At 39.6% G+C, this 16,736-nt stretch overlaps 1 protein-coding gene across 1 annotated transcript in view; it reads right to left on the bottom strand.

The window, feature by feature from the left end:
- LOC121353949 (integrin alpha-9-like) overlaps positions 1 to 16,736 on the bottom strand; it is a gene marked incomplete at its 5' end in the record, with an annotated part of 178,084 nt that overhangs the window by 98,955 nt on the left and 62,393 nt on the right. The window contains one exon of the mRNA XM_041468170.1: positions 8,477 to 8,553. Coding sequence (XP_041324104.1) covers positions 8,477 to 8,553 — 77 coding nt within the window. The remainder of the gene's footprint in view (positions 1 to 8,476; positions 8,554 to 16,736) is intronic.

Here is a 16,736-nt window from a genome sequence, read left to right as displayed (position 1 = left end):
GGACAGCCCTGGGTACTACCAAATAACCAGTAGGCAGTACATGACTGCAGTCATGGGTCTGTATTTGTGCTCTGGAGTTGGGACTATCCATATTTGCATACATAGCTTTATACACACATGGCCTTGACTGTCAAGACCACTTCTGTAGCACTAGAAATGCTAAACCATAACATTTGCTAATTTCAATTTGGTTGTTTTTGTAAAGCAGATATGAGTTTCATCTGAGCAGCTCTGCTAACTAGGGTAGATTGTCTAGGGTAAATAGAACTTCAGAAATATTGTTGAAAGAAGTGTTTATTCAATGAAAAATAAAATAAAACAAATTCTTCATCTGCTATGAATGAAGAGAAAGGGGAAAACAGATACTACCAAAGCACATAATTAAGCCCCACAAAAAAGGATATTGTGTTTCCTCATCATGACTGTTTTGTTAAGATGCACTTCAGGGGCATAAAACCTCAATCGGCATACTATGAAACATGCTTCTCTAGAAACAAATTTCCATTGTATGATCAAAGGAGGCTAAGTGCTGAGGTGTGAGCCTGGTCAAATTTATCAAAGAGCTTTGCTTCCCACATTAAACCACAGCTTGCAACTTTGTGACTTTGCAAAAGTCTATGAGCAGTGAAAACCTTTACTAGCTTTTTTAGCAAATGTTACTATATTATTGAGATACACTCAAAAAACTTCAAACTTTCTGATCAAAATTTTATGTTCTTGCTCCTTCCTTCAGAACACACTGATTTTCTGCACTGTTACAACACTAACTCATGTTCTATACCATTACACCTTGTGCTAGTGAAAAGCAAATTGGACAAGGCTGTCATAACACATTTTTATCTATGATTTCTGGATTCTTCAGTTCAGGTTCTGTAATAATTTGACAAGTCAATATGAAACTTCTGTAGCTCATTTTTCAAATCAGGTACCTAATATCTGATAATGTGCCTACTGAATCAGAGGGAGTCCTTCAGCTCATTTTAATAGGTCCATGAGCATATTCATCCCTGTATCTACACACAGCACTTGCAAACAGTCAGTTTTGCAGTTGCATAGATAGTTCCTATGCAAAATTGTTGCAGTTTCGGAGATAGACAAGTGACAAGACACACCGGGTTTATGCAGCAAAAGCCAACATTTATTGAAGGGCAGCCTCTTTTATAGGGGCTTCGAATTTCCCACTCTTACATCTATGATTGGGTAAGAGTCTTAACTCTGCCCAGCTCAATGGCCAATTATATGGGTGCATTCATGGTTTAAAGGATTGGCTGAGGTCCCCTGTTTGAACTTGAATCCAGCCTATCAGTAACACACCCAGGGACTTGTTTACTTCTATTATCTAATAAACTAGTCTGGTTGAGTTGGGGTCTGTTATGCCAAATTATCTGTGCAGCTATAGACCAGCTATAGCTGTCACAAGAAATTATTCACTCTTCAATAATACAAATAACATGCTTATAAACCTCAATAGAGATGTAAGCTCAAAGTCTGGAAGTCATGCGCACACTGTTTTTTCAGAGAGGCTTGGGTTAAGTACTTCAATATTACGTCCTAAAACATCACATTAAATCATTTATCTACTTATCATATACAGAGCCATGCATAAGACAAAAGAGGTCACAGAAATAAAAGAAGTGTTGGCATAAACAATGTTAATCCTCTAATAAGTCAGAGAAGGAATTTATATGGAAAAAAGGCAAAACCAATCTTCTGAGGAACTGACCAGATAATACTGGAAAATACTTTTTCTTCATGAATAATCATTTTATTAAAATGGAAACATTTTAAACTTGAGCAAGTTTTTGACAGACTGGAATTTTGTCTGTTCTCTGGCTAATTTCAGAGGAACAAATGGAAGGAGAAACAGCCCAATCCATAAACTTGACCTTTCAATTGGAAAAGGACTTTTCCCAAAAATCCCATTTCATAAGAGAACTTTTGAAAGTGTTCAGTTTAACTCAATTAAACTCATAATTTGGAAAAACTTGAAAATTTCTGCAAAATGCACTTGTCACTCCTTTGGTTTCCTATGACTTTTGCTACCAATTACACATTTCCAAAAAAACCCCAATTTTAAGCAGTATATACAGAATCCACCCCAGCCAGTCTGTAGGAGAAGAACATAAATTTAGGCCTAATGAATGGTAGCCTTTGAAGATGCTCTAAACCAACACAAAACCAAGCTGCTACTTCCTAATAGTCAAACATCAGTCAGAAGCACTCGGATGGATAAGCAGTTTTGTTCTAATGATGGATAAAAGGTAACCTCACATCAAATAAATGTATGAAAGACAGACTTCCTCCTGGAACCTTCTTAGGAATAGCAATATTTATTGCAGCATTTTCTGTCCAAAGGGGCTCATAGTCCTGTGCTTACAATCTGAGTTATTTATCATACACACAGCTGGTGCTGGAACACAGCAGCTATACGACATTCACAAGATCATCTTTCTTTCTTCTTGTTTGTTTTTTGTAAAGCTGCTCTGTTCATTACAACACACAGGTTGTCAGTGTATATACACAGCCATACAGGATTTCCTTCTTAGCTGTATCTTACATGGAAGCAATGACCCATTCTACTCTGGTCTTTTTAGCTAGCTTGTTTGTTATGGCTAGAAGAAAGTCCATTTTTTCAAACACTCTCACTGTTCCTCAAATGTCTTTCCACTTTTCACCTGGTTCCTACTGAATCCTAAAAAGGCTTGATAACTGGCCTTTGCAGAGCCAGTCAGATGGATAGGCATCAGGTCAGGAGCTGAAATGGCATTGGTATGTCAGACAAGACCTCCCTCAGCAATTTCAGGTTCTTAAAACACCAGAGAGCTTTTCTCCCACATAAAGTACCAAATGAATGGATATAAGATTTTAAAGACTAGGGAGATATAAACCCCTGGGAAACACCTACTTCAGAGTTTACCTCAGCACATCTTAAGGAAACAGACACAGCTCAGCTACTAAATAAGCATCTACAAGAGGGACAATAAAGATGTGCTAGTTGCTCCAGAAGCATGATAGAAAAGACATTTACTGTGCTGAGAGAACAGAATGAGGCATTAAAGTCAAATGATAGGTAATAAATATGTTTTTAAGACTAAAAACTATATGACAATAATAATAATAATAATAATTTGAAAATAATAATTAACATAACATTTTGTTTTTCTGTAGTGAATTGCTGTAGAGGAAACCTGGACCAGGTTATGGTCAAAAACCAAAGTTTACTGCAAAATACTCTATTCCTATTTCTCTTACGGTTTCAGGTTGTGTCATTAAAATTACCCATACAGAATACATACATATGTTCTTTACACTAAGACACTTTTAAGTCCTTTCCTTTAGAAATCACCAATACCACTATCCACAGGGTATAACTGCATGGATAAGGCCAGATTTTGCCATTTCCTATGGCAGCTGCAAGACTCAACACTGGAGAATTGTTGAAGGGGAAGCAATGAGTAATGTTTCTGTGCTATGCTGCCAAAACTTCATGTATTTATTCTTTTAAGAAAAATTGATTTGAGAACAGTCATGACTGGAAAGATGAAATGCCTCTCTTCTGCTCCTTCAGTTTCTCCTAATGCTGCCTTCATCAAGTCCCCAGCACACTCCATGGCTACTTTTTCCTTATTCTTAATTTCCATCTATAGTTTCAGGCTAGCAACATTCATACTCCTATGAGAAAATCCAGGCCAACCACTAGGAAGAACATTTGTAGCAATACTAGCACACACCACTGTAGTGTTCCTACATGCTAGCTCATAACGTCTGCCATAGAGTTCAGTCCTAATGGTTTGCTTTTCCAGGTCCAGTCTTCCCCTCTAGTGAAGCTGCATGTTCTTGCTGGAAAGATGGCATCAGCGAGAGGCATGGAGTTCCACCAGCAAGTTTCCAGCCAGTATGGCGGAGCATCCTGCTCAGATGTTTCCATGTTGAAGAAAGGATGATTTTGTTGAAGCAGTTTTGCTTATGTTACAGACAGGATTTACCTCAATAAAAGTCAGAACACTAAAGAAAAGCTGGTTGGGATTTCTAAAGGTCAGAAAATCCATTCTGATCCTCGTCAACACACGACTCAACACAGCAACAAATGAGGTCAGCAGGGACCTTATCCAGACTAGTCCTAAAACCCAGGATGGCACAGCATGTCATTTCAGCACATCTTACTCCTGAGCAGCATGAACTGCCTACACAAGACGGTCTTTCCAAATCTCTGGTCTGAACCAGCCAAGCCACAGTCCATGACCCTGCTTACCATCTGTCACAAGCAACAAGATTGCTGGCTCCTTTGTCCAGCAATCCCTTCAGGAAGCTGGGATGGGTTTGCATGCAAACTGATGCTAATGAAGGTGCACAAGCCTTAAAAAGATTTGTCTGTTAACTGAAAACCAACCTTTTTTCTTTCCAGAAAAAATGCATCTTAACTCTTCTTCAATCCAATACAGCATGTAACCCTAGTCTTCACCCCAGTCACAAAGGACTCCTTTCACTGTAACAGAAACATTCAGAAGAAGAACACATCCCATCTCTAGCTTCCTATATCTTTGCAAAAATTTCCAGATAAAGTTAGAAGGCTTTAACATTTTTTTATCATCACCTGCTTCCAAACAGTCCTATCCTGTCCTCTTCTATGAATTCACATTGAAGGGTTTCAGCTTGCCCAGCAGCACTATTTATATTTTTTAATATTTATATATTAAAAAATATAAATAGTTTTTTGTGCAGAACAGAGGCTTGATAATTGTGTTACTGCTGAGCCAGACTTACACAGAGCCAAGGCCTTTTCTGCTTTTCATACTGCCACGCTAGCAAGGAAGCAGGGGGTGGCATGGGAGGTTGGGAGGAGACACAGGTAGAGCAGGTGACCCCAACTGATAATGCCATATAACATTATGCTCAGTATATAAAGTGGGGGGAAGAAGGAGGAAAAGGAGATATTTGGAGTGATGGCATTTGTCTTCCCAAGTCAACGTAATGTGTGATGGCCCTGCACCACTGGAGATGGCTGAACACCTGCCTGCCCATGGGAAGTGGGAAGTGGTGACTTAATTCCTTAGTTTTCTTTGTTTGTGTGCACAGATTTTGCTTCCTGTAAGAAGCTGTCTTTATCTCACCCCACAGGTTTTCTAGCTTCTACCCTTATGATTTTCTACCCCAATCCCTCTGGTGGAAGAGTGAGGGAGTGGCTGTATAGTGCTTGGTTGCAGGCTGGGGCTTCATATCTTCAACTGGGTAATTCTAATGATTCAAATGCATTATGGGTGAACTCTGTATCACAGTAGCTTGTGCATTTCCTGAGCACATAAGAATGCCAACAATTCTCTTAATGATAATGTAATCTGAGCTAACTTCCTATGCACATATATGCTGTAACCAGCATGCATTTGAAAGCATATATAGTGATGAACGAAAATATACCTTGCCATATACAGCAAGGTATAGTATGAACTCCTAACAGCTTTTGGTTCTAACATGATACAAATTTAAGACAAGTGTGTAAGCCACTTTATGTAGCAAAGGGTCCTGTGTCCAACTATGTCTAAAAGCAGGACAATGATGGAAGAACAAGACAAGTACAGAGTGGCATTTTGCTGATACATTACTGCAGCTTTCAGAATTTGTATTTGCCATTTCACTACTATATACAGTCTCAGCATTTACAGTATCCCAAACAGTAAAATCCACAGATGAATCACACACTTCATGAAAGCATACCTCCTTGTTTGTTACTTTGATTGCTCTAAATAGTTTAATAGGATTAGCAAGCATTATCATCTTGCTATTCAATTCTAGCAGGTTATTTCACAAATAATTTTTGAATATGCTGAATACCACTAGCACTTGCACAGCTTTCTCCATCACCAAAACCAACTCTTTACACCTTTTCTCTGTTGACTATCTTTTAATTAGGTAGTAGTACTCACGGCGCCATTTCTTTCAGATCTGGGCAACTAACTTTCTTAGTGAAAAAGTCTTTTGCCAGCCAAAGTAGACAATCTTAACAAAACCACCCTATCCACAGGTCCAGTGACATTTTCAAAGAGCTGCAGCAGACCTGAGAGATAGAACTTATCACTGCCTTCCTATAAACATCCTGTTCATTTCAATTCAGTGTATCTGTACAGCATTAATTGCATCCTTTCTGAAAATAAGTCCACCAAATTTAGGTGATTATTTAGACAAAGGTATTAAGATAACCTTGCTGACAGTGAAGTCAAATGTTTTGTGCAGATAGTAATAAATGAGTCATATTTTTTGCTCTTTCAAAAAAAATTTGCTTTCTGCACACACTTATCATAATCAAGAATAATGTGGAAAAATTGTGATAGGATTATTTTGCATGAAACACATGGGGCTGGAAAAATTCAAGAAAGCACTTGTTTAAAATCAGAATCCATAGCATGTTTCTTGGTAATTTTATATGCAATAATAACAGGAATCTGTTTTTGTAAGATATATTCATTGTGCTATTTCTTAATAACTGAAGCCTGTTTACTCAGTGACAACCTGAAGTCCTTTTTGAAATAAAGCAAATTTGAGAGCATTTGTTGAATATTCTGCTATACAAATGTAGAAACTGTATTTGATAAGATCTTATGACAGGTGGGACTTATAAATAGCCAAGATAATATAAATAACAACTGTAAAAATAAACAGCCTAATGGTCCAATCCCAACTGCAGCTCTTACTGCAATGATTACTATACACTGACTGACAAGTTTTAGGATTTGTCTCTTGCTATTTATTCCTCAACTGTGGCACAAAATCCTTCACTACCTTCTCTAATCCACACAGACACTGATCTAGTTCTCAACAGATTTTGCTCAACACAAAAACTGAGTCAAATATCCAGACTAACTGCAGTCAAACCTTGGACTCTGCAGCCTGTAACCTAACCTGCTCCCAGCCAATCCCCCAAAACATTCATGCAGATTTCAGTCCTGTCTGGAGAAGTCTGTAACTTCTCAGACTTGACTCTGGTTCAGTTTTGTCTCTAAGTACTGTTACAGCATGCTGTAGATCGTTATAAAACGTTTGTAACTATTATTTCTTCTATTTTTGTTGTTTTGTTTGGGTTGTTTCTTTTTTGTCTTTCTCTCTCCTGACCTGAAAGCAAAGCATTTCACAGATTCTCCATCAAATAGCAAAATCTCTGGCATAAAACTAAATAACTCTCATCAGCATTTCCATCTCTAAAAATACTGGGGAAAAAAAGGGAAACAGAAGTTATGCGATGCTCACCTTTAGTGTGATTTACCCTCAAATTGAGTACATGTCCAGGCAAAACAATAGGCTTTTTCCTAGGATCACCAGTATTATGAATTACTCAAGACCCCAGACAGGAATGAATAAATAAAATTTAATTAGAACCCATTAAAATTAAAAAGCAAAGCGGGATGACAGTGCTGGAAGCATAGTGAGACTCCTTCTGCTCAGCTTACAAAGCAGCGTCTCCACCTTTTTATACATCCAAGAGTGCATCAGCCTCATTAATATTTATTAGCTGTCCTTATATGTCCTTCCATGCCTTTCATTGATGGAGCTCTTCTCGCATCTTGATTGGTGGTGTGATGATACCCTACCAGGCCTCCCAGCAACAAGTGTCCCCCACTCCCCACCGTCTCCCACAAGGGGCAAGCAAACGCCTTCCCCACATGCCCCAACAGTCCTGTCCATCAGAGCTGCCAGGCAGACACCTCAGAGGGCGAGGAGGATTGAAGGGAGAATAGAAAAGGGTTCAAACTCACACTGGAACAACAAAACATATATGTCAAAAGAATCGCCAACCCCAAAAGAACTTCTCCCCACCACACTCAACAATTCCTACTCATTTGCATGAGCCAACCACCACACCTTACTCATAACACCAGTCACAAGAGACAGAACATAAACTTCAACTCTGGTCTATTTGATTAGTTTTATTATCCCTGAAATCAGACACTCATCCCCAAGTTGCAACAAGAAAAATTTGAAAGGTGGAGTATTTAGAAGAGTTTGCAAAACTGCATGTTGAGAAACAGAAAGCAATAGTTTGAAGATATTTACCATGTTCAGAGGGGTCTTTTGAAACCTTACGTGTGACAGAACAAACTACTTTTCTGCAGGCAGTTTTACTCCTACCATGTCATGAACAGTGTTTTATTCTCTTTGAAAAATTATGTGCTCCACATTGATACTTGATTCGAGCATGCATCTTTACTTTCTTTGTCTCTCTCTGCTATTCTATTTATTGTCTCTATTTTTGTCCACTGTGACTGTTAAGGTGAAGGTGTCTTGCACTTTATATGACCAGAGCCCACCATCACAAGAGTTCAGATTCTGTGAACATCTCAAGACCTTTTTTTAAAGGTGACATCGCTTTCACCTTTAGTCTGGATCTAAAACATCTCTGTTTGTATTTTGACTTTCCAATGCCATTCCACATAGAATGAATGGCATACTACTGTGCAAGAAAGAAAATAAAAGTTCATCTACTCACCTTGATAGCAATAATTTACCCTGAAGTTTCAAATCAGCAGCACAGTCATCAGATTGACAGTTCCTCTCAAAAACAGTCTGTGAAAAACAGAGGAAAGAACAGTTAAAACATGAAAAGAGTAAGATCAAAATTCAAAGAAGGAATATGCTTGGTGAAATAAAAACAAGACCAAAATCTGTGATACAGGGATATATGGTGTGGGTGTTAAAGAAATTCAAGTTGAGGCAAATCTTATCTTTGTCAGAACTGGTTTTATTATCTTCTAACTGAACAAGAAGTTTCATCAAATCCAAACTCTCTCTCAGAGGTTTTCCTCAATCCACTCTCCCTTCTCATCTGACAAGAGTAATTGCTAATACCATATTTCTGGCATTTTTTGTCTTCCCCAGCTATGAGGATAAAAAATGAAACAGAATATTAAGTATTTATTAAACTATTTTCAGTCCTAAGGATTGCAAGTAAGGAAATCATACAGCAAACATTTTCCCTAGATTTTAGATATGGCAGGAAACATTTCTGCCATCATGCAAGCAGTAGAAAATTACAAGGACTGTTATGTATCAGTCTCAAATAATGGAGCCAATGTCAACCTTGTGAACTCTGGTAATACTGAGGAGATGTAACAGATTGATAAAGCTAGGAACTATGAAGGGACAACATATGGGCATACTATTTAAATGGCAGTAGTTTACCATGGCTAAACAAGACAGCCACCAGAAAGTGAAAGAAGACAACAGGAACATGCTCCTTGCATCGAAGAAATCAAGATGCCATTTAGATTGTTGTTACTTTCCCCTGCTGTTTAGACCACAGACCAATACCCTTCTAAACACAGGGCTAGACTTTTCAGGCTGGAGGACTCATTCTTTCAGAGGTGTAATGCTCTTCAGCCTACCAAATATTCAAATACCCAAATGAGTGTTGCCAACACTGTTCAGCTAGGAAACCTGACAATCCACTTATCTCTTCCTTTAAAATGAATGTTCATTTCTACAGGCTTCATAACTTTTATTACCAAAGTAAATATATTTCAATCATAAACACAAGGACAGGGAAAATCTGTGCAGGATACACGTAATGGTCAGATTGGGTTGGAGAGACTGAGAAAGAAAAAAAATTACAACCATACTGAGTTAGTACATTTTTTAAGAGCCCTGCCCAACTGTATCAGAACTGGAAAAAGACTTGAATCTTAAGCCCAGAGGGCATAAGAGGACACTTCTAGTCCTTTTCTTTCTAGGAAGGTTCTTGACTGAGCAGGCAGTTTGTTCTCCTTTTTCTATGCTGTGTGAGCTCACCAAAAAGGAGTGGATGTTTATGAAGTTAATTGTTGTGATGCCAAAATGAATTTTGCCTTTTTGCTTTTATATTTCCTTAAAATATATTCATAGCTCTATTGTTGTATAACTATATAGTTCCTAGCTAGGCCCAGTACCTTTCCCAACGTTTTTCCCTGATAGGCAGAAGGACAAAATACATTCCGGAGGCTCCAAGCCCGGGGGTCCAGGTTCTTCCTAGGAGCCAAGGTTGAAACCAGCTCTTCAAGACACATTTTCATTTAAAAAGTTTAGTTCCTATCTAAGGGCAGTGAGGGTTTAGAAAAGGGTTGAACCAAGCGAGAACTACTTTACTACTTCTGTCTCTAATTGGAGATTTTTGTTAGCTATGCTAATTTGCTAAACCTATAAAACTGTTTTTACTCTGTGTGGGGGTGGGCATTTTCTATATCTCCTCCTGGAGGCCTCCAGTGAAGATCAGCCTTTATATTACCTCCTACACTAATGTTGTCTTGAAAGTGTGTTGTTTTATTTCTAGGTTCTTTAAGGCGTCAGTTTGATAACAGATATCAAACTGTGCTGTTTCAAAAGAAGAAAGGTGGAAGGTGGCCAGCTGATCCGAGCTATTTACTTTGCTCTTTCATTTTTCTTCCCTACCTTTTGCTTTCTCAGAATCTCAGAAGTGAAATTTTTTAGGGATTTAGAAATGAAGACTGAACTTACCCTTTGTCCTTAAAAAGACTACCACAACCAAAGGTCAAGAACAAATCATGAGACAGGAATTGGCATTAGGCTTCCCTCTCAAACATGGCACATTTCAGAGGTATAGTTTCAAAAGTCCTCAGAATTAATCCTCAAACCACTGTAGTAGTTTCACATAGGAAAGACTGATGGTAACTCTCAGAGGAGAAAGAATAATAAACTGTAAAAAAATTCTAGTCTGTCAATTTCTCTGTTTGAATTGCAGAAATCTTGGCAAAGTGCACACAGCAATCAAAGAAATTATCTGGATTTTTCAAAGTACAAAATACTGTAAGTACATTTAAGTAACTATCTAATAATCCTGGAATTTTCTTACTAAATCTATAGTTACCCTTACTCAGAAAGAATGAACTAATACTTCATTTTCTAAAATCGCTGAGAATGTATCTCTTTCAGCATATCATGTACTAGAGAGCAAGCTACTTTGAAATACATTGGTAATGCTTCCTTGTCATAGATACCCAGGTTACCACACAACACTGAGTTGGGAGAAAGATATTAAGGGTGGTGAGCTTCAAGATCTGTAGCTGTGTAGGAGTGAACGGTTTTCTACTGTGGAGGATCTTGAACCTGTTTGGGTTTGGGGGAGCTCTCTCACCTCAAAACAGCGGGCTGGTCTGGATTTCCAGTCCAAGAGGCTCCTAGGATCCACAGATGCAGGCCCAACTGATTCAGCAGCCCAGTTAATAACATCTGTGAACTATTTTGCTATTTTCCACTATTTCCCTGGTCTACCTGGACTCTACTCCACCTTCCCTTTTTATATGTCTTCTAGAGTCTTGAGCCTCCAGCTCCTCACAGTCTATTTCCTCCATTTTCTTCTCTGCTAACATGAGCCTTTTCTTCCCCACCCTTTTGATACTTCTACCTTTCACGTTGACTAATTCCTGGCTGTTTAAATTCCTCCCAAACAATAAAGAAGTAAATACACTTTAAAGTACCATAGCATTTACGAACACTACGTGTATATTGTTACTGTGCCCTTACTTGGTCTACTTGAGCTGCAATTTCTTTGGGTCAGAAACTGTATCTAACTTAACACTGCATGTTGTTAGAGCAGGAATCCATTCCTGGGATATGGTGCAGACCCTACCACAACATTACCACTAATTTTAACTCCAAGCAATCTTTAAATTGGTTGCAGCTTTACAATACCAGCTTTGAGGATTTATAGAGGTCTTTAAATATTAAAATTGTTGAAGAAGGTAATCTATGGGTTGTATGTGTTATTCAAAATTTTAAAAAGGAAGTAGGATGAAACTAACTGTGGAAGCAGCTCATAATTTTTGCCGTTACTGTTACCCAGGGTGAAGAGGGGCAATTCCGAACAGTGGTTTTATGAAATTTAATTGTATTCCACTAACACTGTACCAAATACCTCACAGGTTTGAATATATGTAGAGATGGCCAGGAAGCTTCCTTACATAAGAAATACATACATAAATTGAGGAGTATGAGATGAGGGGTGGAGATCAGGGCAAAAATTGCCATGAGAAACACAGCTGCATCCCTTATCTCAAGGCCACCACACAGTTGTCTAGCATTTCCACGAGAAAAATGGATGTTTGTGTGCCCAGTAACAGTGACAGGATAACCTCAATGATTCTAGGACACATCATCACTCTATAAACACAAAACTAGTGTAAAGTTCATTCTCAGTGAGTCTCTCAGACTTCCTACTATCACCAGATGTTCAGCAAAGAAGAGACAAAACCTAGCATTTCCAGGGTTCATGATTCCTCTCTGCTCTCTCTACTGCTGCACAGAACCCAGCAGCTTTGGGAAATTATTCCAGAGCAAGTCACTCCCTCCAAGTCACCAAATCTTGTTGACAAACACAGTTTTCCCAAATTCTGCGTGGCAACTTTACTGAGTAAAAAAGATTATGCTCCTTGGGATGTCCAGTAATGTGACAGATATCTCCCTGAGGGGTTAGGAAAGATGGATGGCACCCACGTCCTCCAGAGGGTAAGCCAAAAAGCCTACATTAAAGTACACTCATTATAAAAAGTGAATATACACATCTGTACACAATCAAACCTACTGTAAGGAGAGATCTAGAGCTGATCAGGAAGGGAATATGTCTACATAGGTAGATCAGGGCCTCAGAGCAAGTATCTTTTGTCCATTATGTCTCTTGAAGAGAAGCGTAAGGACTAAATTCCACATTTTGTGGTAAAGGCTAGGGGTAAATGTAGGAGAAAGTAGGAGAGCGATAGATCTCTAGTTCCTGCCTCCTAAGCCATCCTGAGCATAAAGCTGCTGGGTACTGGGCATGTAGATATTCTCCTTTTCCTTCTTGCTGGTAGTGGACTCTACTGAAAGCTGATAGGAGGTAAAACAAGTAAGAAGGAGCCTGGCTCCAGCCTAATGATCAGAGTTTTGTGCTCTGAGGAAGGTGATCTATGATTTCATACCAGGCTTACTAAACTGCTTCACTTCCTTTCAATGGCTATCTAAAATTAAACAAATACATGCTTCTGGAACTACTTCCAGAAGGCAACAGGGAACATAAAAAATAAAGTATATCCTGTGCCACTCCAGTCCACAGAAAATACTGGAAATCTTTCAATAAATTAAGGGGGGGAAAAACAGCTTTTCAAAATATCCAACCTACCAAAATTCAGGAAAGCACATGGAAATTTCAGGTTGTTGCCAAACTGAACTATCAAGAGTTTGAGAGGTTTCCAGCTCTATTCTAGTAAGAGTTCTGCCTATGCTTTCACAGAAAGGGAACACAGAAAGCAACAGCTGAAGGTCATTATTTGAAGAGAAGGGAGAGAAACAGAATTCTCAAAAGTACCCTTGAAAATATGTCATTTTATGGACTGGATAAGAGAACAGCGATTCACTCTAGATCAGACATTTAACAACTTCCTCACATATCAGTCTACAAAAGGTTCAGATGGCGTCCCTTAAAAAATGGCAGAGCTGGCCTTTGGTATTTGTGGATCTATTCCTTTAATTTCATAAACTGTGCCATGGACTTCTGCAGGAATACCTACGCTATGCAAAATAATCAGGATTAAGAATACAGTACTTCAATCTCTACACTGATTTCCAGTAAATTGTCACCAACCCTGCGGTATGCGCAGAGATGACTTAGCAATTAGATCATGTTAGTAACGCAAAAACAATTCAATAAAGGGGCTTGTCATTCTAATAATTATTTAGCTTTTAGATATTGATGCTATCTGGTTATAAACATGTTATCTGGTGAACCTGAGTTCCTGGCTCTTATTTAGAAACCAGGATATATGATCCAATTTTCAAATGCTGAGCTGTAAACAACAACTCTCACTAACTTTTCTAGGAAGTATTTTCTGTGTATAGCTTTACAAACCAATTACATCAATGTGCCTAATTATCGATACAGGAGCTTGATTTTAGACCTGAATTTATTTTGATTTTAAACCTTCAAGTTGCCTGAAAAATAAAGCTATTACCTACATGTCTACTGACCATAGAAAAAGAAATATAGACTGACTCTTTCGAGGCATCGCATGCTTTACTATACTACTCCTGGAAACAGTCCATTTATATATGTTGCTGAGACAAACAAAGTGGCTGATTTAAATTCCCACTAGAAGAGCAATTATTACTGTGAAAAACATTCCCGGATTTCATTAGATGTGCTGGCTAAAATGAGAATACATGATTTCTACAATACCTCTAACTGAGTGGTGGAGTGAGATGACAAAGGCAGGCACACTAGAGGAATGAAACCAATGTGCTAGTACTGCATGGTGCAGGGGATGAAGGTTAGCTATCAAGCTCCCTCGGCTCCACAGAGACTTTATCAAAGCACTAGGTTTGAAGGTGGAAGGGAATAAGACCAGGCTCATTAGAGATGAGCCTAGGGGCAGCATACCACTGTTGAGGGTGAAATCAATAGCCCAAGCTGAAGTGCACCTACACAGATGCACACAGTATCATAACAAACAAGAGAAGCTGGAGGCCGTTGTGCAATGGGAAAGCTATGATGTAGTTGCCATCATGGAAACGAAGTGGGATGACTCACAATACTGGAGTGCTGCAATTCATGGTTACAAGTACTTCAGAAGGTGGAATCTTCGATAGGTAAAAAACTGGCTGTGCAGCTGGACCCAGAGACTTACAGTGAATGAAGCTAAATCCAGTTGGTGGCCAGTCACTAGTGGTGCTCCCTGGGGCTCAGTTTTAGGGCTGGTCCTTTTAAAAATAGTTATTGGTGATCTGGATGGGGGCATAGAGTGTACCCTCAGTAAATTTGCAGAACACATCAGATTGGGTGGGAGGGTTGAACTGCTCTCTGCAGGTAGATGGAGACAGACTCAGTCAATGGGCGGAGGAAAACAGCATGAGGTTCAGCATGAAGTGCTGGGTTCTGCATTTGTGTTCCAGCAAGCCCATGCAGCACTACAAGATCAGGGAAGAGTGGCTCAAGAGCTGTTCAGTAGAAAGGGACCTGAGGATGCTCAATATGAGCCAGCAGTGTGCCCAGGTGGCCAAGAAGATCAATGGCATCCTGGCCTGTATGAAGAACAGTGTGGCCAGCAGGTCCAGGGCAGAGATCACCCTCCTGTATCTGGCACTGGTGAGGCGATATCTCAAGTACTGTGTTCAGATCTAGGCATGTCACTTTAAAAAGGACAATGAAATGCTGGAGCATCTCCAAGGAAGGGCAACAAGGCTTCTGAAAGGTCTGGAAAAAGTGTCTTAGGATGAATGGCTGAGGAGCTGGGTTTGTTGAGAAGAGGGGCTTAGGCGGGACCTCATTGGTGTCTACAACTACCTGAAAGGAGGCTGTATTGAGGTGGGGGCCAGTCTCTTCTACTGTGCCTGCAGTGGAATTAAGCTGAGACAGAAGAAATTCAGATTAGATATTAGAAAAAGGGTGGTCAGACATTGGAAAAGGTTGTCCAGGGCTTTGATGGAGTCACTATCCCTGGAGGTATTTAAGAATTATCTGGATCTGGCACTGGTGTTGTTTAGTAAACTGATGTTTAGTGGTTTAGGGGTTGCAGTTATAGTATTGGGTTGATTGCTGGACTTGATGATCTTAAAGGTCTCTTCCAACCTTGACGATTCTATGATTCTATGAGGCAGGGAGAAAGAGTTGATGGTGTGGCTCTGTACATTAAGCAGTCTTTCAACTTTCTATCAAGGATAATGATGACAAGACTGAGTATCTGTGGGTAAGAATCGGGGGAAGGCCAACAACACAGACATCCTGGTAGGAGTCTATTACAGACAACCCAACCAGGATGAAGGGATGGATGAACTATTCTGTAAGCCTCTGGCTGATGTTTCACAATGGTTAGCCCTTGTTCTTGTGGGAGACTAACTTGTGGGATGCCTGCTGGAAACTCAACACAGTGGAGGGGAGGCAGTCTAGAAGGTTTCTTGAGTGTGTGGAAGACAACTTCCTGACACAACTGGTAAGTGAGCTTAGCAAGGTGGGTACTCTGCTAGACCTGCTTTTTACAAACAGAAGGGCTGGTGGGAAATGTGGTGGTCAGATGACATCTTTGGCACAGTGACCATGATATAATGGAGTGTTCAATTCTTGGTGAAGTAAGGAAGGGGTCAACAAAATCTCCACCTTGGATTTTCAGGAGGCAGGACACTTATTCAGAGAGCCCCCTAGAAAAAATTCCTTAATAAGAAGGGAGTCCAGGAAAGCTGGACATACTTTAAGAAGGAAGTCCTAAGGGTTTAGGAAAATACCCTCCCTATGTGCCCAATATTGAACTGGGGAAGAAGAACAGCCTGGCTGAACATGGAGCTTTCACTGGAACTTGGGTTTATGACCTTTGGAAGAAGTGGCAGTCAAGAAAGGTATATAAATGTCGTTACACCATGTAGAAAGAAAATTAGGAAGGTGAAAGCTCAGCTAGAGCTTAATCTAGCCACTGCTGTAGAAGATAATAGAAATGTTTTTATAAATAGATGAACAACAAAAGGAGGGCCAATGACAATCACCATTGGATGCAAGGGGATCATAGTCACCAAGATTGAGGAAAAGGTTGAGGTAACGCCTTCTTTGCATCATTCTTTAACAGTAAGGCCAGTTATCCTCATGGCAACCAGATCTCAAAGGTGGTAGACAGAGACAGGAAGCAGAATTGATCCCCTGTAATCCAAAAGGAAGCAGTCAGGGACATGCTGAGCCACTTTGATACTCACAAGTCTATGGGACCAGATGGGATCCATTCTAGGCTGATGAGGAAGCTGTCAGA

This window comes from Pyrgilauda ruficollis, unplaced genomic scaffold, assembly GCF_017590135.1.
Source record: "Pyrgilauda ruficollis isolate IOZ18807 unplaced genomic scaffold, ASM1759013v1 scaffold213, whole genome shotgun sequence".
In the NCBI taxonomy this organism is placed as follows: Eukaryota; Metazoa; Chordata; class Aves; order Passeriformes; family Passeridae; genus Pyrgilauda; species Pyrgilauda ruficollis.
Note: the sequence above shows the minus strand (reverse complement) of the source record. Positions and strands in the feature narration are given on the sequence as shown.